The 22,169-nt window shown below is 40.8% G+C and overlaps 1 protein-coding gene across 1 annotated transcript; it reads left to right on the forward strand.

The window, feature by feature from the left end:
* Nucleotides 1-9,588: 9,588 nt before the first annotated feature.
* On the forward strand, nucleotides 9,589-21,715 carry LOC308282999 (proton channel OTOP2-like; the record flags this gene model as incomplete). Its single annotated transcript, XM_080723386.1, has 11 exons — nucleotides 9,589-9,695; nucleotides 13,697-13,700; nucleotides 15,449-15,772; nucleotides 17,173-17,296; nucleotides 17,687-17,823; nucleotides 17,932-17,990; nucleotides 18,102-18,265; nucleotides 19,349-19,745; nucleotides 20,248-20,522; nucleotides 21,062-21,237; nucleotides 21,545-21,715. The coding sequence occupies 11 exons, from the start codon at nucleotides 9,589-9,591 to the stop codon at nucleotides 21,713-21,715; spliced, it is 1,938 nt and encodes a 645-aa protein (XP_080579512.1).
* Between the last annotated feature and the right edge of the window lie 454 nt (nucleotides 21,716-22,169).

Consider the following 22,169-nt stretch of genomic DNA (forward strand, 5'->3'; position numbering starts at 1 on the left):
TTCTACTTCGGCGTGGGCGGGCTAAAGCCTATTGACGTCACACACACACACACACACACACACACACACATACACACACACACACACACGCGACGGCGACGTGGCGTGACATTGCAAAAATACGTTATTTCTCATAACATATTATATGTCTGCATGTTTACGTTAGTGCAAAATGGTATTAAAACGTGAGGAAACGGCACTATTTCATAGTTTATTAAAATAATACGAGTCGAGTCTGACTCCGCCATGACAGTTTTCACGGACCAAAGAGTCCACTAGACTCTCACGTGGGCAGAGGACACCAATCAGAGTCCACGAGCGAGTCTCACGTGAGCTCAAGAGCTCTGTTTGGAGGGGGCTGGGACCGGAGCAGCCAAACCACGTGCCCCAAGCATACAACCCTGATTGGCCCATTCAATGCGCCCGCTTTTCAGGCGCGCTCGAAATAAAATAAAATATGTGCAGCTTCAGTCCACACTACAAACCACCCACCAACAGGGGTCTGGTGATGTGCGGACTGAAGTATCAGGCTAGTAAAGTTGCACAGGGCGGATATGACAAATAACCTGAATATACAAAGAATTTATACTTATAAATAAATGTGAAACAAATAGTGGAAATAGACGAAAATTGTGGAAATAGCAGATCTACGAGCGCACAACACAGCTCAAAATGTATGAACATCTGGAAAACGATTTTCAATTAGACGATTATTATGTAATGATTGTGACAGCCCTACCGATTATATGACAAAGGTCACCTCCGTTTTGCTTGTGCCAGACGTGCGTCATCAGCATGTGCCATGGTGGAGAACATGTCTGCTTCCTGCTTTACATCGCCTTTCATACCAGCCACACAAGCCCTGCAGAGGTCCTTGCCGTCACAAATGGAAATATAAAGTTGAGAATCAACACAGATACGAACACATGATGAGTGTTTATTTAATGAATGGCATGACGGGGCTTAAAGGAATGCAGTGTCACCACTAGTTTGATGCTGTGTCCTGACAGCAGTTTCTGGTCTTGCTGTTTTCTGAGCTCTTTTTCATTCCTTTTTTCCTCCATCTTAAATAAAAAAGACATCCCAGAAAAACCATGCACTGCAGTAAGCAGTCATGCAAGACAGGGGAAGGATGATAAGAGAGAAAGATTAGGTAATAACATTATGTTTCATGGCAGATTGTGTTTTTCATGTTGTGTTTCTATTGTTGACCTGTAGGCTTTCATTGTCTCCCTTTTAGAATAGAAGACAGCCCAGAAACACTAGCTTGGCTATGGCCCCTGAATCGCTAGCCACGCCCATTAAAAAAATATATATATTCTGGCCATTAAGTGGTCTGGTGACGCTGTCGAAGGTGCGGCTTTCTCGGTTGAAAATCGAGTAAATGAACCAGTCTCACTTTGGCCACACCTTTGGCTGCGCTGGGAGGGCTTTTAGACTGAATAATCATAATTCAGGCTACAGAAACACCAAAAGTGCAGCAGTAACCAGGTCCAGTCAGCCCCTCCAGTCCAAGGAAGCAATTAAGGTAGGCCTACTGTAAATGCTTGCAGCCATTGGTCGGTGTCAGCTCCACGCTTAAAGTATACTCTCAACCAATCACATACAGCGCCCGATTTAAACTGTGTTGTTTGCATGGCTGATTCCTGCTTGCTGTTGCTGTCTGGGCAGCTGCTTGCTTGCTGCTACTGCTCACCCTCCACCACCCCAACTACTGTTTTGGATCTTCTTGTATGTGCTTTTGGGGATTCGGAATGACCTATTGGAAGGGGAGATGTAGTGTGCTCCATCAGAGTACATAAAAAGAGATCCATTCATTGCCAAACCAAAATAAATGTATTGCACATTTTTATATTCATTACAAATATATATATTTACTTCAATTATTGAGTTGTCCTTGCTGAACTGCTAGCACAGAATAATAAATGATCATTCCCCAATTACGACATACCCAGAACAAGGACGCTATAGGTTCAAGTGCTTAAGCCTTGTTGAAAGACTCAAAACTATTTGATCTGTCAATCCAGATCCCTGATGATTATTAGTAGTCGTAGTATTGATGTTGTTTACAGTTTACAGTTTAGGCATTTAGCAGACGCTTTTAATCCAAAGCGACTTACAATAAGCAGATAATACATCACTATAATAAACAAGATAACATGTCAGAACATCAACAACAATATACAAATGCATATGAATATCAATCTAAAAAAAAACAATATCAGTAAAGAAAAAAGGATTCTAAAAAAACCTAAAAACAAATGCTAACTAGCTACATGTAAGGTCATTGAGTGTTTCAGTAGTGCTATGGGTTTAAGTGGAGTCTGAAAAGGTGAGTCTTCAGTCCACGGCGAAAGCTGGCGAGTGAGTCCGTAGTTCTAAGTGCGACAGGGAGTTTATTCCACAGCTTGGGGGTCAGGAGGGCAAACTGTCTCGGACGAGTGGATTGTTGTTAATAATAATTATAATCTTTATTTATATAGCAGCTTATAGAGACAAAATGCATCTGAAAGTGCTTTACACAAAAGAAAATCATCAAAGAATGCATAAAACACAATAGAAGCAGATATATAAAATGAGCATAAAACTATGAAATGAGCATTAAAACTGTACAAAAGCAACAAAACAAATTAAAATATTTATAAAAGATAATCACTAATATAGTCAAGACTGAATAAACATATCTTAAGATGACACTTAAAAGATTGTCTAGGTCCTCCAGAGGTATTCCAGAGGCTAAGGGCATAGCAACTAAAAGTGTCCTCTCTACTGTCTTGGTCCTGACTTAACTGAACTGTTCAGAGTTCAGTGCCAGGGAACCTCAGAGATCTACTTTATATCTTATGCTATGCATGATTATGGAGTGATCTACAGGTAACCAGTGCAGCGATCTTACCCATTTAGAACAGGTACACATTATTGTGTATCATTATTTTATGCTTTAAGTATTGAAAAATAGCAGATATACAAGCTCACAGCGCGGCACCGAGTGCCGCGCTGCGAGCTTGTAGATCTGCTATTTTTGAACATTTTTGAAAATTAGAATCTTTTGATTATTTATTTTTTTGAAAAACCCTATGTTTCTATGTCAGCAATCTGGCCAGCCATCGTCAAAGAAAAGAGATCTACAATAGCAGATCTACAAGCTCGCAGCGCGGCACCGAGTGCCGCGCTGTGAGCTTGTATATGTGCTATTTTTCACTGGTTAAAGCATTCAATAATTCAAAGACACCCATGTTCAACCCATCTTCATACAATTGGTCCTCAGGAATGCACCTTATTATGGTTCCATTACCATCATCGATTCTGGCTTTCTATTCCTGGAAAGTTAGCATTCAATATAATGGAAGCCATTGTTCTTGCGTTTATAGAAAAAAAGAAAAAAAAAACCTGCCTAACGACGATGTCACTGGTAGGCGGGTTTCTGAAGTGTCCAAGGCACTCCTATGAAACCCAGACCGAGTAGAAGTCATCTACAGTACTTGACCAATAGCTTTCTTTGGCAGATCATCCAGGTCAATGTTACTGTAGTCCAGCTTACTACTACTGTTACTGTTACTGTTACTGTTACTAATGTCCAGTGGAAGTTAGACATGGCTTTAGTGAGGTTAAGGTTAGTGTAAGGATCTTGGGAGGGCATTCCCTACATCATTTCTAGGTGTGTTTGTTTTCATTAACAAAATAGTAATAAAAGAAATATACAAGGATTCAGTCAAATGTGAAGGAGAATGCCAAAAAAGAAATTCATCAAGCATAATGCCAAGGAATCGTGTGGGATGTTATCAATATCTATTTTAGATGAGTTGTTAAAAATATGTGGTTCAAGGTACTTAGAAATGTATTAGACTGAAACCAAATTAAAACCATTTAACACCTTTATAATGGTGTTGTCCACCTATATTGACAACCATAACATGAAACCCAGACAGCTGTTATGCAGCTGTCTGGGTAATGTCTAATGTAATGTCTCAAACTGGTTATAAACAGTAACATTTATAAACCTCATGATCTTGGAGGGCTCCAGTCAGTCAGCCCATGGTCATGTATGTAAGTTTACTTATTATTATTCACACTAGCAAGCACCACCAGTGCTCCTGCATGTTATGCTGTACATAGTCAGGCGGAAATTCTGGAAAAAGGCCTTCTATAAGCAGGTTAGAGGCATTTGGGGGTAAAAGTGGGTAACCAGGCCATTTTACATAATTCAGGGGTGCAGAATCTGAAAAACCTGGTTACCAATCAAAATTTTGAGTTTTTGACCTTCTAATTTGCATAACAAAGTGGCTACCGAATTGTACATTTTGAACTATTTATTCAAGCAATATTTCTCTTTCAAAAAACGTTTCATTATTTTATCATATAATCAGGGTTTTGCGAACACCCAGGACAGTTTTTGAGTTGCTTGATTCAGTTTATATTTAGATATTTGATATTCATTGTATCAGACACGCCCCCTTCCTATACAAACCCATTGTAACTTCAAACTCCATTTTAACCATGATAGATTTAATGAAAACACCCATCCTTTTTTCTGGTGACTCCTGACGCCCTCCTAATACGTGAGCAGGTCGTGTTCTTTCGATAACTCCTTTCATTTCTTTTTAATAATTTATTTTTTGTATTTATTTATTTTTCATTTTCCCAAATAATTATTAAAAAGAAACTAAAAAAGTTATCGAAAAACACTGCCTGTTCGTGTATTAAGAGGGCGTCAGGAGTCACCAGAAAAAAAGGATGGGTGTTTTCATTGAATCTATCATGGTTAACTTAAAATGTTTTTGTATTTAAGTGAAATATCTCTTTTAAATATAAATAAAACATTTTAACCATGATAGATTCAATGAAAACACCCATTCTTTTTTCTGGTGACTCCTGATGCCCTTCTAATACACGAACAGGTAGTGTTCTTTCGATAACCTTTTTAGTTTATTTTCTATAATTATTTGGGAAAATGAAAGAAATAAAATACAATTAAGAACTTATTAAAGATAAATGAAAAATGTTATTGACGAAACATAACCTGCTCACGTATTAGGAGCATATCAGGAGTCACCAGAAAAAAGGACGGGTGTTCTCATTAAATCTATCATGGTTAAAATGGAGTTTGAAGTTACAATGGGTTTGTATAGGAAGGGGGCGTGTCTGATAAAATGAATATCAAATATCTAAATCTAAACTGAATCAAACAACTCAAAAACTGTCCTGGGTGTTCCCAAAAGCTTGATTAGACGATAAAATTACTAAAGGTTTTTTGAAAGTGAAATATCCCTTGAAGAAATAGTTTAAAATTGACAATTCTGCAGCTATTTTGTTATGCAAATTAGAAGGTCAAAAACTCAAAATTTTGCTTGGTAACCATTTTTTTCAGATTCAGCACCCTTGAATTGTGTAAAATAGACTGGTTCCCAACTTTTACCCCAACATGCCTCTAACAATCACATTTTTCAGAAATACCACTAGACTAACAGGAGAATGAAACATTAATTGAATACATGTTCCAGCCACATGGGGGCAGTGAGACACAACAAATGCCTTCACATCAGGCATATCAAGTATTTTTTGTTTTGGCTCCTTGACATTGCAGCAGAAATAACATAAAATAAATAAAATAACAATAGAAATAGAATCAAACGTACCACAAGATAAAATACAAGACAATAACTCATTCAAGAGACCACACCTCTACTTAAGTTTAACAATGTATTGAAACGTAATGAGATGAATGTGCAACGTGGAAGAGAAATAGAGACGGAACAGAGAGCGAGAATCGAGGAAGAGCGAGAATTGAGGAGGAAGGAGGAGGTTGTGGTGGAAGAGGATGAAAAACTTGAAAGCAACACTCTAAAAACTGCTGGGTCAAAAACAACTCAACTTGGGTCATTTTTGATCCAACTCACGGGTCAAATAGGGACCGATGCCCAGTTTGGTTATTTTAACGCAAGAAATTTGGTTATGAATGTTGACCCATAAATTGGGTCAAATAAATAACCAAATTATTTGTTTAAAATGACCCAAGATTGTAGTCAATATAACGCAAGTTTTGGGTTGAGTGGGTTAAATGAATACAACCTACTATTATGCATAGTCTGGAGAATGACAATGCCAATATTATCTGACATTAACATAATATCAGAATGATCTGTTCAAAGTTTAGTAATATCAACATAAAAGTGCATAATTATATATATATATGCAATAATGTTGATAATACAACAATCAGAATAGTTTAGAGAAAATAAACAAGAGAATCCCAAAATTACCATGAGTTCTTCTCATTCAGACAAGCTGGGGGAGGGAGCTCAACCCTAAGCTAGCAGCCAAGCACTTACGGCTATGGTTTAGACTCAAATACTGACAAATCAAATTCAGACATATGACAGTCAGCTTGCAGAGACAGACACATGGATATGACATATTTAGCATGTTTAGCTCCCAAAAGCTTAGAAAATGTCTCTGGAAACCCAGACAAATGCTTTTCCCAGCATGCTTTGCAAACAGGTTTATGGTGCCTGTCCCCTGATTGGCCCAAAGCTAGACCACTGACCCAAGTATATGTGTTACCACTAACCCCCAAAACGGGTCACCCCCAGATAAATATTACCTACCTCGAACAACCCTGGAATTGGGTCAAAATAATATCCCAATAACTCAAGGAAGGGTTGTGGCTCTGAGAAATGACCCCAAAATTTGACCTAACACAAATGACCCATGATTTGGGTCAAGAAATGACCCATGAGTTTTTAGTGTGAATGAATAGCAGAAATAGCCGATCTACAAGCGCAGTGCTCACAACCCATGTTTGGTCTGTAGTGAAGCAGAATAAGCAAGCCAGTCGAGTGTATTTATACTGCTGATTGCAACAAGGATTGGCCTTGGTGAGTGGAGGCAGGTGTAGTGGATACAGGTGATTGTGAATAGGGAGTGGCTAATAGGTGAGGGAAGGGTGGTCTCTACTCCTGAACATACTTTGAACACAACTACATTCATAATTTTAGCGGGTGCACAATTACATAGTGTGTACATGCACCAAATGCATTTGGATCCCCATCCGGAATCAATGGGGGTACATTTATTATCAAATTATCGTCTTAGTAATGTGACAAAAAACAAACAACATTATTGATTTAAGTCTCCATGGCATGAATCAATAGAAAAAAAAATCATTTTGGGGGTGAACTACTCCTTTAATGTTGCGGTACCGCTTGCCTGACGGTAGCAGCTGAAACAGTCTGGTTGGGATGGCTGCAGTTCTTGATCATTCGACAAGCTTTCTAGACGCACTATCCACAGTACTATCCTGAATGCAAGGAAGCTCACATCCACTGAGGCTCTAATAGGATGGCGACACCACCCTGTCAGTAGTGTCTCTTTGGCCCTAGTGACAGCTCTTTTGCCCAAGCTCAAGACTTGGAAAGAAGATTTTTGGAGCGGTGTGTGAAACACAGCAGCTCCGCTATAGGCAGTAATGTGTGTCTGTCCTCACTAGTACAAGTCTGTCCAGTCAAGTTTGAAGAGGATCTGCGCATGCACGATTTTACCACACACACACACACACACACACACACGTGCGCACAGCAGTTACACAACATTTCGGTACCTATCGAATTGAGTTCCCCTCCGCCCGGATGCATGGAGGCTGATGGGATTTATGTCTCTTTGAAGTGAGCCGGTTCTCTGGGATCCGTTCCTTTCAAAGAGCCGTTCGGAACGGCTCCCTATAGTGCGAACCGGATCCCATCGTTCATTTCAAAGAGCCGCTCAAAGGACTCAATTCGTTCGCGAACGTCCCATCTCTAACATAGACTACTGTTCACCGCAGCAGAAGTGGAGTGGAGGAGCAGTCACAGTTACGTGAAACACAAGTGGATTGATTGAATCTAAAACATAGACCTGGAACTGCTTAAATTCACCGCTCCACTTCGAACCAGGTTTGATTTTTTCTCCTGTGGCTGCCTTATCCCTAACAAGGACGTGGACAAAAAGAAAAAGAACAAACAAACAAACAAATACAGAAAGAAAACTGGATTCATCCACAAATATTCATGCTTTTACTAAAACTGTTACTTGCACTTATGCACACTTGCACTTAAGCACAGATAACCAGCTCAGTGGCCTTTCAGGGTCAGAATGTCTACGCTGAGCCTGCGAGGTCCGGGTTCAACCCAATCATACCAAAAACTAAACCATGTACTATGAATATGGTACCCAATGCTTGGCACTCAGCATCAAGGGTTGATTTGGGGGTAATGCCATACGACATAGTCTAGTCCAGGGGTTTTCAAAGTGGGTGACGGGGCACCCTGGGGTGCCGCGAGATAATTTGATAATATTTGGAATTTATTTGGACACTTAAAAAAAAATCAAACCTCGGTTCGAAGTGGAGCGGTGAATCTGTGTGTGTGTGTGTGTGTGTGTGTGTGTGTGTGTGTGTGTGTGTGTGTGTGTGTGCGTTTGTGCAGCGCCCCTCCTTTAACTTGTGTGGCCACTCAAGGTATTGCCAGCCATACCCAGCCAGCCAGCCACATAGCCAGCCAGCCACAGACATACCTGTCTATTGAGAGCGCTTTCACCGCTCCAAAAATATTTAGTATCATTTTAAACTTGAAGTACAAAGTTATTTTCAGTCAGTTCTAACCAAAATGGCAATTATCTCAATGTTTTCCTCACAACATAATCACTAAAATATCGTCACTGTCGGGCAGAAACCTCGCATCTCCAATTTCAAATGTGTACGTCTTTTGGTAAAGCAAAACCTTGCTTCATCATACAAGACTGTCGCACAAAACTAGTGAAAACAGCCGATCTACAAGCACACAACGCCTCGCATTTAGTACATTTTATAGATGATAAATAAAAAAACTAACGGTTTTGGACATACAAGGTTTCCACCCGACATCAACGATATGCTATAAATGGGTGCTGGGAGTGAAAATTATAATGTAGGGGTGCCTCGGATTAAAACAAATATTTATGGGGTGCCCTGAGACAAAAAAGTTTGGGAACCCCTGGTCTAGTCTAGTGTCATGTCATGTCCAGAGTGGTGTACATCAAGCTGCCTCATGCTACATGGAAACAGGAGATTCCTGACCTTGCTGACCTATGGCATGTGAACCCTTGGTTCCCAAGGCTACTTATCTTTATCTTTATGTACATAGATAAGTGTTCTTGATGTATATCTGTGTTTACCTTAACACGTATCCCCCCTACACACACACACACACACACACACACACACACACACACACACACACGTAATGTGACTTTGGGTACTTAGAAAAACACTATAAATTCCAGGTACTATTATTAAGTTCCTGGAGGAACTTGTGAGTGATCACACGTGATCAGTCTGGCAACGCCAGGCTGCGAGGCTATACCCATTCTGCACATTCCCCATTGCATTTTCCCTGCCCTGCTTTTTTCTTTGCTTGTGTGTCTTACCTAGCTTCATTGTAACCCTATTATCTCTCTTTTCTTTCCTTGTTGTAATGCTGTGTTTAGTACAGTATTGCGCAACATGCCTCACCTGTATGAGTCAATTCAACTTAAAATAAAACGCTCTTGTTTCTTTGCTTCCTCGTCATGGTCACAATGACAGAGCACCTTTTGTTGGTGACGAGTTCTTCCAGCATCCCGGCGGACCACTCCACCACCTGGATGGGTCCCACAGCACTCTCCCAGCAGCGCAGGCTTTCCAGGTAATGATTCCTACATTCTGTTTTGTTTTGCCATATTTGTCTGTTTAAATTGATAGAAAAAATATATATAGAGAGGCTTAGGCTAGGCTTGGGCTTGGCTTTTAGTAAAGGTAAACATTATGCGCACAGTCATCTTCTTAGCCCCGAGAGAGATGTGCGCAACTGCATGCGCATTTACGCACAGCTTGCACAGCAAAGCAGCAGCAGCTGCAGCATACCTATTTCTATTATATTATTTGCCTATATCATCACTCTCCAGACAAGTGCCAGAATCAGTCAGAATCAAATATTAAAGAATTAATTTTAGTTTTGCCTCTTAAATATTTAGTATCTACTAATAGTAATTTCATCCACCTGGACCGAACTCAAACCGTATGATATGGCTTTTAAATTTCCTGTATAAATAATTTACTTGGGGTGTAAATTTGTAGTATTCATTTAAGAGAATTACTTCTGAGAGAATGTATAAACGGAACCAAAACAGTTAAGTGTTCTGGGTTTTATTGATTGATTGATTGATTGATTGATTGATTGATTGATTGAAGACTATTGGAAGTTTGCATAGGAAAAGGTACTGGACAGTTTGATACAAGGTCAACTAAAAAGGATAAAAACCACATTAAATGGCACAGTAATAATATAATACAATACAACACAACACAGTAGGTATGCATGTCCCAATATAGGATACTGCACGTTGCGTGGCCTATTGTCACCTCAGGGCCTTTTCCCATGGGAGAAAATCCCTGTACCTGTAGCCTATCCATGTGCACAAACATGTGTAGCCTACACACATTTTTATAGGAGCCAATTCATTGCATAGACTTAAGCAGCATCGTGAGCATCATAGGAGAGACATGTAATCTTCCGGATTTTCTCAATTATCTGCAAGGTGGTGATATTTTGACAATTGCACAATAATTTGGCACAAGCAAGAGCAAACAATTAAAGATAAGATTGCATGTGACAGGCATCGTCTATCTGTGGGCAGTGGGCAGACAGTCCTTGGATTTTCCTTCATAATCTATCAAGATATTCACACAGAGGGCCGATGATAAAACAACAGAAAAGCTGGGAAAATAATATGAAGCCTAAACAATGATTGGAAATATTTGTTAAAGGTGATACAGTGCCATCTAGTGGGTGTTCGTGAAAGTGGAGATGGTGGGTTTATTTGTGTGCTGCAGGTCTTACAGATTGGCCTACTATTTATTAATTAATTGATGCATTTATTTATGTATTGTTAATTATCAGATTCATTTTGAATTATGTATACGTTATATATTATTAAGTAACAAAGAAAGAGGGTCACATCTTCAATGTATGCCTCTCACAACTTTTTCTATGATTTATGAGGAGCAAAGAACCTGATGCCCTGAAAACCTTGGTTGTTGTTTTTCTAGATGATTGTGTTGTTGTGTTGTTTGGCTGCTTGTTTGGTGTCTCCCTGCTGCAGTCTTCCAATGCAGTGTTTAAACATGTAACTATGAAAGCAAGGTGTCAGTAGAGAGTGTGTCAGTTGGGTCAGGCCTAAATGACTGGATCCCGAGGCTAGGTCAGGCCTAACCTCGTGTCACCAGGCTTTCTCTAGGTCAGCCCTGCATGTTATCCCCCAAGGGTCTATACTTGGTCCCTTCCTTTTTGCACTCAGTCCACACCTAATCTCTTCACCTGTCTACAAGCTCACAATACATTACATTGCAACGTTTTGTGAGCTTGTAGATCTAGATAGATTATTTCTTCATTTACACCTTTTAATCAATGGATGGTGTCAGGGCATTCCACATTTTGGTGGCAGTCTGGCAGGGTAGCAGAATGAGAATTTTCCCAAGCTTGTTCTATATTCTTTTGTGGTACCAGATCATGGTTACTCCCTCTTGTGTTATGGCTATGGGTGTCACTCACTTTGGAGAAGTAGTTAGTCATTTTCGTCGTGAAAGGTATTGAGGGCACTGCCTCTTTGACTATCTCAAATACAAATCCAGTTGATATTTGCTTAACCCCGTCTTCTACCCAGAGCCATCCCAGAATAGCAAAGTATGTTGGAATTAGGTGGGTCATGGGCTTTAGGAATTTAGGCCGAGAAGTAGTCGAATCAGTTTGTTTCTAGAATAGATGCATCAGGACACCCATGACATGAAAACATGAGGATGTTTTTTTTTCAAAGGGATGGAGCTTCCTCTACGGAGCAGGCTAGACAAGCAAGACAGGGCACTGAGTGCCTCAAGCACTTTGGTGAATGGATAATGCAGTTGGGCACCAAACCTCATTGCAATGTCCGCCTAGGTACAGAGTCCCTGCTGCGTGCGTGACACATGCGAATGTGATCTATTCTTGAATGTCTCCACTGCACTCTTTTAAGCAGAAATGTCTTAAAATGAGAGGAGCGTTTCCCACCATCACAGCCATTTATTCAGCTTCAAGTTTCAAGTTTTATTAGAAAACACCATTGCATAACAGTAGACTGTTAGAGAGCAGCTGGGCGGGTCTGTCTGTTATCCCCAGCTGACGGTTTGTGTGTGTGTGTGTGTGTGTCTCTCTCTCTCTCTCTCTCTCTCTCTCTCTCTCTCTCTCTCTCTCTCTCTCTGACTTTCCCATGACCTAATACTATCACCATTCTCCTCCACTCCCAGGGAATGACAGCCCAGTGGGAGCAGGATTCTCTCCCACAGGAGGACACACACGCGCACACACACACACACACACACACACACACACACACACACACACACGCACACAGTGCCACACACACACACACACACACACACACACACACACACACACACACGCGCGCGCACGCACGCACGCACGCACACAGTGCCACACACACACACACACACACACACACACACACACACACACACACACACACACACACACAGATACAGTTGTTGCTCCAGTATGTGTGCTATTGTATATTATAAAGTAGCCTACATTGCATAGCGTTGCTGTCGGGCAGAAACCTCCTATCTCCAAACTTTAACTTGTTTCTTTCTTTTTACAGCGTCACACGAAAGTATCAAAAGTAGCAGAGCTCTACTTTTGCTACTTTGGAATTTGAGTCCTGAAAAGTAGCTGTTTTGGACATATGAGGTTTCCACCCGACATAGACGATAAGTAACAGTAGTACCGCATATGCACCCTTTGCTATTTACACACAAATGAAAGGATACATGTGTAAAGAGTGTTTGTTTGTTTGTTTTCACTATGAGATGCATATCCTGTGAGGCTGTGGACTGGCTATTTAGTCCATATGGGATATATACTACTAACTAGCCAGTTAGTAGTATAGCCAGTTTACCATGAGAAACGTCACAGCTTGTCCGCGTCCGTGTAGACGTCTATAAGGTCTATGGGCAAACCCATAGACCGCAAAAATGTGTCATCTTGATGTCATCCTGCTCTGATGTCACTGTGATGTCAGGGGAACCACTCTACCAGAATGGGTTTGCCGCTCTGACATCACGCTCTGGCTTCACTGTGATGTCCCACTAACAGAATCCCTTTTATGCCCTGTTAGAGAGATCCCTGTGATGGCATGGGGAACACATCCCTTTTATGCCCATATATGGAGATATGGAGATCCCTGTGATGCCAGGGGAACAAATCCCTTTTATGCCCATATATGGAGATCTCCATATATGATGAGGTCGCTTGTCGCCCTGAGGCGTCTTACTAGTGACGTGTATATGTGCCAAAACGAATATAGCCTAAAGCAGCACGGTCTTGATATCACATACAGTACATGTTTAGGGTAAACTTAAATGTGTCATGTGTGTGTATGGGTTGAGAGACCATTCTGTCTCTTTTTTTCTCAAGTTGAGCCATCTCATGCAGATTTGCACACATGCACATCTTGAAATCACGTACGTTACATGTTTAGGGTAAACTTAAACATGTTATGGTTTGAGGGACCATTCTGTCTCTCTCATGCAGATTTGCACACACAGGTCTGAAGTTTCATTCCTGAGACAATTGTGGTGTGGTTTGCCACCTTTCAGCTGTGTACTGTATACTGTATGTATCCCCACATGCCATTACTGTTCAGTTTCATTTACAATTGACTGGTAGGCCTGTCACTGATTACATAATTGTCTAATCACAATTATTTGAGATAATCACAATTATTTTGCATAATCGCCATAATCATTTCCATGTTGAAAAATGTTGATATATTTTCAAACCTTTTCCAAAAATAGCAGAAATGGCAAATCTACAAAGTGACTCAATGTAAGCTTGTCAGCTATTTCTGGCATTTTTACGTAGCCTATTTTTGAAAAGATAACATTATTAAATGTCAGTCATATCTTTATTTATTTGTCATATCTTCCCTAAAAGGCAAACAGAAACATATTTTTTATTCATGTTGCCAACGACAAAAACACAATTAAATTGCGATTATTTGTATGATAAACGTCAACTTAAATGTTGTAATCGTGACTACATGTGACTGTCCAACATGTGTAGCGATGACACCACAGTGTTCCCCGCATTACAAAGATCAGCGAAAACCAGACACTTACAGTTCAAATCACAACCTTTGATCGACTGGAGATAGAAACATAATTGACACAAAGAAGTCATTGTCACACTTTGCACATTACACAGAATATTGATTTACGAGCTTACTGGGAAATGGGAAGGCCGTTGCAATCTATTATTGTAACATCATGTTTGATCAAGTGACGAAAACATGCTTCAAAATGTATTTTCTTTCATTTAAAAACTTCCTTAACAGCTGGTAAATAGAGAGATGAGAGAGAGACTAAAAACTAGGTGGGCTCCTGCATGCCGCGCTAGTATTTTAGCACCCAGATCTGGGTATTTTCCCCAAGTGTCTGGAAAAATATTATCTGTTGAAATATGTGAGCTCATACTTATACAATGTGTTGTTTAAAATGGTATGGTATATGGGAATTGTACAGTAATAATGGGCTTCCAGGAAAGAACGTATTTTGAACTTGCATGCATGGCTACGTGCAAAACACTCTCTGTGTGCATGCATGGCTATATACGTGCAAAACACTCTGTGTGTGGTAATAATATGGTGTTATTCATAACCCATATTTCCATTGGTAAACGTGGGTGGGGGCTAACGATCCTCCCGTCTCTTAACCCATATAGGCCTAGAATTATTGAATGCTTTAACCAGTGAAAAATAGCAGATATACAAGCTCACAGTGCGGCACCGAGTGCCACGCTGCGAGCTTGTAGATCTACTATTTTTTTTAAAGTCGTGAAAATGTGTGCAAATCTTTGAATATATGTATTTTTAAAGCGAACGTTTGTAACTCAAATTTTGCTTCTGGGTGGTCCCTGGAACTAGATATTTTGAGATGGGGGTCCGTGGCCAAATAAATATCATTTTGGTTCTCAAAATGAAAAGGTTTGAGAACCACTGACATAGTAGTCTCTCAAGAACAGACTAACTGAGCTCCATTTAAGTGAAAAGGACCTTTTCTTTGACGATGGCCAGCCAGATTGCTGACATAGAAACATAGGGTTTTTCCAAAAAATCTTAGAAGGATTCAAAAGACACTTATAGAATCGTGTCAAAATTCTAAATTTCATGATTTTTCAAAAATAGCAGATCTACAAGCTCGCAGCGCGGCACTCGGTGCCGCGCTGTGAGCTTGTATATCTGCTATTTTTCAATAGTTAAAGCATTCAATAACCCTAGGCCTAAATGGGTTTAAATAGAGCTAGAAACAGCACAAAGATCAATTTTCTTTGGTGAAAAGATCTCACAACAGGCCAGAGACATCGTGTGTTTGAACCCGGGGTACCCCTGCGATTGTTTGACCACAGACGCTCCGTGTGAACCATGCAGGAAGATGGCCAAAGACATGGAGATCGAGAAAGCCCACCTGTCCAGCAGCGACGTGGGCCTGGGGGCGACGTTGCCCGCCGTGCGGGACCCCAACGTGGACGCGTCGTCCGGCTGCGTGACGGAGGAGTGCGGGAACATGGGCCGGCTGATGTCCGGGGTCATCGCCCTCAACGTCCTGATGCTGGGCTCGGCCCTGGTCAGCGGGACGGCCTACAGCACGGTCACCTTCAGCTCCGCCGACCTGCAGGTAGGGGTGGGCGATTTAAGCAATATTACACGAGAGGGTGTGGTATAACTGAATTATTTGCACGACAGTGATGCGGTCAGGAACGAGCTGTAGGCGAATTCCGCCGAGCATCACTGGAGTGCAAATAATTCAGTTATCCCACACCCTCGAGTGTAATATTGCAATTATACAACTGTTGCCCTTAAAAAAAAAACACGTCAACTTAATTTCATTGTAATTAACACATTGACCGCCATTTTAACATACCTCCGTACTCCCACCTGCCATTCGTCTCCATAGACTTCCATGTAATTGGGTGTGCACGGATCATGCACACCCATGCCTAGATAATGCACCACGTGTGTCCACATTGCTCACAGCTTTCAAACAAAAAAATCCGAATGGAAATCCGTTCAGGCATTCATGAGATAACAGCCACTATGTTTAACAAAGATGGCTGCCAAAATGGCTGCCATGCTTGAAAGATGGGGTTGCTATGGGGGTTAAACATGCAATTTCGCGATTGCTATCATGCCTACTCCATTTTTTGGGGTCCAAAACATTTTTTAAAAAAAAATTTTTTTTTGAATTTTTTTTTTTTTTTTTTAATTCTCGGGACTATCGGGCCTGGCGGGGAAAGACATTGGAATAATCTCGGGACTATCGGGCCTGGCAGGGAATGAGTTAAGATATTCAATAGGAATTTGTAATTTTTTGATGCCACATTTAGCTACTCTGTCCCTGAACGTCACATGAAAACCCCTAGCCTTGGCTGCCTAGCCGCCTAGCATAGTGTGGGGAGAGAGGCGCGCTTGCTGTCTTTCGTGACCATCGCAGCTGATTTCTTTACTTGATTATGACAGTGCATCTGTGCTCGTTATATGCACGGTTGGAGAGCCTGTTTTCCATTGAGAGCCCGACTACCTGTTGTAAAAATGGTGATAATTATCGTTGAGACGATACAATGTCTCCACGATACAATGTCTCCACGATATGCCTTTTCAGAGATATCGTATGTATCGTGATACAACTGAGGGAGCCTTGTACAAAATCCTGTTTAATCGTTAATGCAGAGATTCATGGGCGAATTCAATTTAAACCTGCATTTTGGTCTAAATCAGTAATTCTCAAACTTTAAAATGTCAAGGTCTCCACTTAACTCTGACAGCATACAAATGAAACCAAATGGACCCTTACGGGTCCATTTGGTTTCATTTGTATACTGTCAGAGTTACATACTTGTAAAGTTCAATTTAGACCTCCCAAAAGGAACCCACAGAGTCTAGTTTTTGTCAGGAACTTGAAAAATAACCATAAAAACGAACGTGAAAAAGAATCGTGATAAAATCGTGTATCGTGAATACAGATTGGGGAAATATGGTGATATTGTATTTTTCCATATCGCCCACCCCTACCTGCAGGTTTACCTCATCATTCTGATGCTCCTCTCCACCCTCTGGATGCTGTACTACACCAACAACACCACTCACAAAGATAAGGCTGTCCTCTTCAAGGATGCCCACGCCGGACCCATATGGCTCAGGGGTATGGATGCTACAGTTAGTAAAGCGGGATGCAAATCCAAGGCTGATTTTTGTAGTTTGTTTTCCAGTTCAGGTTAAAAACCACAGCAGATTAAAAACGTGGCAGGCTTGTAAGCAATGCAACTAACTGCAGCTAATCAAGTTGATAATTTTGTTGAATTTGCATTTGCATTGACAATAGTCATCACTACACACATTTTTATTATTATTAGTTGCAGCTGCCTGATGCTGGTAATCTGCTGTAGTTTTTTAACCTGTCCTGAACTGGTAAACAAACGACAGAAATCAGCATAGGGTTTCATGCCTCTTATTATTTGGTGGCGGTGGCGGCCTATTTTGAATTGACTATTCTTAGTCCATAATTTGTTTTTGTTTGTTGCTTTCTTTCCAGGGGGACTTGTGGCATTTGGCATAGTCAGTCTCATGATGGACATTTTTAAGATTGCCAACTATATCGGCTACCTCCATTGTGACTCTGCGATCAAGGTGGTCTTTCCTGTCGTGCAAGTTGTGTTCATTTTCGTCCAGGTAAATAACGCAGACCACATCACAGTATGAGGATTGAATGGAAAACAAATCATTTTGTGTGATACAATTCCAATGAGTTGTTATAATTGTTTCTTTAATTTGTTTCAGACCTACTTCCTGTGGTTCCATGCTAAGGACTGTGTGGAGCTGCAATGGAACCTAACACGGTAAAACTTACCAGTGAATTTCCCTTTATCCGATAAAGTTTATAGCATGATTCACACATGGTAAACGTTGAAAAAAAATCGCTCACGGTTGCCAACTCTTGCCTCTCTTAGCTGTGGGCTGATGCTGATGCTGTCCACAAACCTAGTCCTGTGGATGACTGCTGTCACTGAGGAGTCCATACACCAAACAGCATTTCCAGATTCAGATCCTGAAGATTTATCAGATAACACCACTCATCTCACATCTCGAAGCCTTCAGCTTCACATTGAGACAAGTAAGTATAAAGCATAAAGCAGTTGTTCTCAAAGTGGGGTCCCCAAAGTGGTTCTCAAAGTGGGGTCCCAGCTAAATTAGTTAAAGGGATATTCCACTTTCAAAAAAACTTTTGGTCATTGACTCATTTTATTGTCTAATCAGGCTTTTATGAACACCCTGAACAGTTTTTAATTTGCTTCATTCAATATTTAGATATTTGATGTAAATGTTACCTGGCCCTCCAGGCTCAGGCCTCTCCCCACACACACCCATTGTAACTTCAAACTTCATTTTAACCATGATAGATTCATTAAAAACACCCATTATGTTTTCTGGTGACTCATATTACCCTCCTAATACGTGAGCAGACTGTGTTTTTTCAATAACTTTTTTCATTTATTTTTTATAAAATATTATTGTATTTAATTTTTTCCATTTTTCCAAAGAATTATTAAAAATAAAAGAAAAAAGTTATTGAAAAAACACGGTCTGCTCACGTATTAGGAGGGTAAAATGAGTCACCAGAAAAAATAATGGATATTTTTAATGAATCTATCATGATTAAAATGGAGTTTGAAGTTACAATGGGTGTGTGTGGGGAGAGGCCCTGAGCCTGGAGGGCCAGATAACATTTACATCAAATATCTAAATATTGAATGAAGCAAATTAAAAACTGTTCAGGGTGTTCATAAATGCCTGATTAGACAATAAAATGACCAAAAGTTTTTTTGAAAGTGGAATATCCCTAATACTGTATATAGCATCAAAATCACTTTATCAGTATATTCCATTGATTTACAAGCTCACCAAACTGGTCGTGACTCGTGATGCAAAGTGTTGTGACCTTGTATATCTGTTTGTTTGGGGTTATCTTGAAAAAGTTTGGACAATTTTGAATATCTTTTGAAACATTCTAACAAAACAAATCTTGTATAGGGTCCCTGGCACAGCATTTTCAGATGTGGTTGCGTGGCCAAATTACATAATTAATAGTTAATTTGCGGGTCCTTGACATGAACAAAATGTGATATAAAGCAAACAGACAAAACTGCCAACTGTGACCTAATACATTGACCCCTTCACGCCGTCACATTTTGTTTAGTGAGCTACGGCGAAGACAAGTGCAAGTGCAGCTACTCTGCGTGCAAGATCATCAAGAAGGCCTACTACTACCTGTACCCCTTCAACATCGAGTACTGTCTCTTTGCGTCCTGCATGGCCTACGTCATGTGGAAGAACGTGGGCCGCCTCACCGACGAGCACACCCATCCCCCCATCAAGTTCCGCGGCAAGGACATATTCTTCGGGCCCGTCGTGGGGATCCTCCTGGTGATAGCGGGCCTGGCGACCTTCGTGGTGTACGAGGTGGAGATGGAGCAGAGCGACGTCCGCGTCAGAGACAACGCGCTGATGATGCACTTTGTGATGAATACGGTGATAGTGGCGCTGATGTCCGCCGCGACCATGGTCGGCGTCGCCATCCACGTGCTGCACTACAGGTAGGGGTGGGCGATATGGAAAAGTACAATATCACGATATTTTCCCCAAGTTGTATCACGATACACGATTTTATCACGATTATTTTTCACGTTGGTTTTTATGGTACTTGACAAAAACTAGACTCTCTGGGTTCCTTTTGGGAGGTCTAAATTGAACTTTACAAGTATGTAACTCTGACAGTATACAAATGAAACCAAATGGACCCGTAAGGGTCCATTTGGTTTCATTTGTATACTGTCAGAGTTAAGTGGAGACCTTGACATTTTGTATACTGTCAGAGTTAAGTGGAGACCTTGACATTTTAAAGTTTGAGAACCTACTGATTTAGACCAAAATGCAGGTTTAAATTGAATTCTGCAACGAATCTCTGTATTAACGATTAAACAGGACGTTGTATAAGGCTCCCTCAATTGTATCACGATATATGCGATATCTCTGAAAAGGCATATCGTGGAGACATTGTATCGTCTCAGCGATAATCATCACCATATCGCCCTACAGGGAGCACGCGTCCGGGGAGAACCCCACGCGCAGCCTGGACGTCTTCCTGCTGCTCGGGGCGTCCATGGGACAGTTCATCATCAGCTACTACACCATCGTGGCCGAGGTGGGAACGGGAATCAAGACCCACCTGAACGGCCTCAACCTGGCCTGGAACATACTGACCATCATCCAGGTCGGCGCGCAGAACCTCTTCCTCATCGAAGGCCTTCGCCGGGAGGCCTACCACGAGCCACACCCGGTTACCGTGTTGGCAAATCCATATGCGCCTCAAGGTAGGGCATTCGCCAAATATTCAAATATTCGAATATCAAAGTCACTATTCGACGTTGTTCACCGAAGTCGAATATTCGCTTATTTTTTATTGTTTTTTTCTTTAAAAAAAATTATAGTTTATAAAGCTTGGCTAGATAGGAAGTCATAAAAATGAGTTGTCAATGCCCCTGGTGGATGAATTTGTTAATGCTCTATACCAGGGGTTCTCAAACCTTTTTAGGCAGTGACCCCCAAAATAAACATATTTGAACTGGGGTCCCCCACCCTGACAAGCACTTGGAATTGTAGGTATTACTTTTAATGTGACTCGGTTCCACAGATACTAAATATTGTGAAAATAGCAGATCTACATGCTCACAACGCCTCGCAACTCGAGGCGTTGTGAGCATGTAGATCGGCTATTTTCACAATGTTTGCCTCTTGCTTCCTTAATATTTGACAGTTTGGCCAGCCCTGTCGAATATTCGACTATTCGAATACTTTGAGGTCGAATCATTCGAATACTAAAAATCACTATTCGTGAATGCCCTTCTTCAAGGCAGCAAAGACCTGAGCGTGCCGGAAGGTTCCGAAATCGACACCAGGACCACCACCAGGCCCGTGCCAAGCACAGTGCTCCCAACTCACAATGTGCCAGAATACCAGCCCAAGCTGACCTGGAAGAGAAGAGTCCTGAAGGAAGTCTGCGCCTTCCTGCTGCTTGGTAACGTTATTGTGAGTACTTACTTTCCCCCCTCATTTCCCGCTCTTTCACCCCTTTCGAACGATATCAACGCACTGAATGGGAATTTGTCACGTCTTTTCAGACCATTGAATGGTGCAGGAGCTGAGATACTGAGCAACCGGATGGGTTAATCATACCATTGATTGGGAGATAACGTGACGAATTCCCATTCAGTGCGTTGATAGCATTCGAGGCCAGTGGCTCTTTAAATTCATTCATATAAAACTATCAAAATTATAAGTATATACAGCATGAAGCAAATGCGTGTTTTTAGTTTTTTGTTTTTTTGATCAACAGCTCTGGTTTATGCCTGCCTTCGGTGCTCGGCCCCAGTTTGACCACTACCCTGACGCAAATTTCTACACATTCGCCATGTGGGCAGCAGTTGTCAACATTGGACTTCCTTTTGGAATCTTCTATCGTATGCATTCAGTGGCCAGTCTCTTTGAAGTGTATCTAACCTCATAAAAGCTGCAGGTCACCCATTATTGAGAATTGGGACAAAACGTTTTATATATACTGTATATATATTCTTAAAATGTATTTTAAAATATCAAAGTGACTATTAAATCATGTAACGAGCCAAACTCCCCACAACTGCTTAAGATGGCATATCTGACGGAATTGACATCTGACGGAGTCTGACGGAGTTGACAAAATGTTTATGTATTATTATTATTGTTGACAAACAATCTTGGACACAACTTTAAAGGGCAAAAACATTTACAAAAAAAATATATGTTTTATAAAACAGAGTTGATGTTATGTTTTTTTAACTAAAATAAAAGATATATATTTGAATCTTTGTCTGAGACAAGGTGTTTTCTGGCAGTGTAAGTTTTGATGAGAAGAATGTATTTTTTTTTTAAATTAGTGTGTTAATAAACAGCAATTTGAATTGTTTTGGTAGGGCATGATTTTT

The sequence above is a fragment of the Nannobrachium achirus genome (assembly GCF_963921795.1).
Source record: "Nannobrachium achirus genome assembly, chromosome: 4".
Lineage (NCBI taxonomy): Eukaryota > Metazoa > Chordata > Actinopteri > Myctophiformes > Myctophidae > Nannobrachium > Nannobrachium achirus.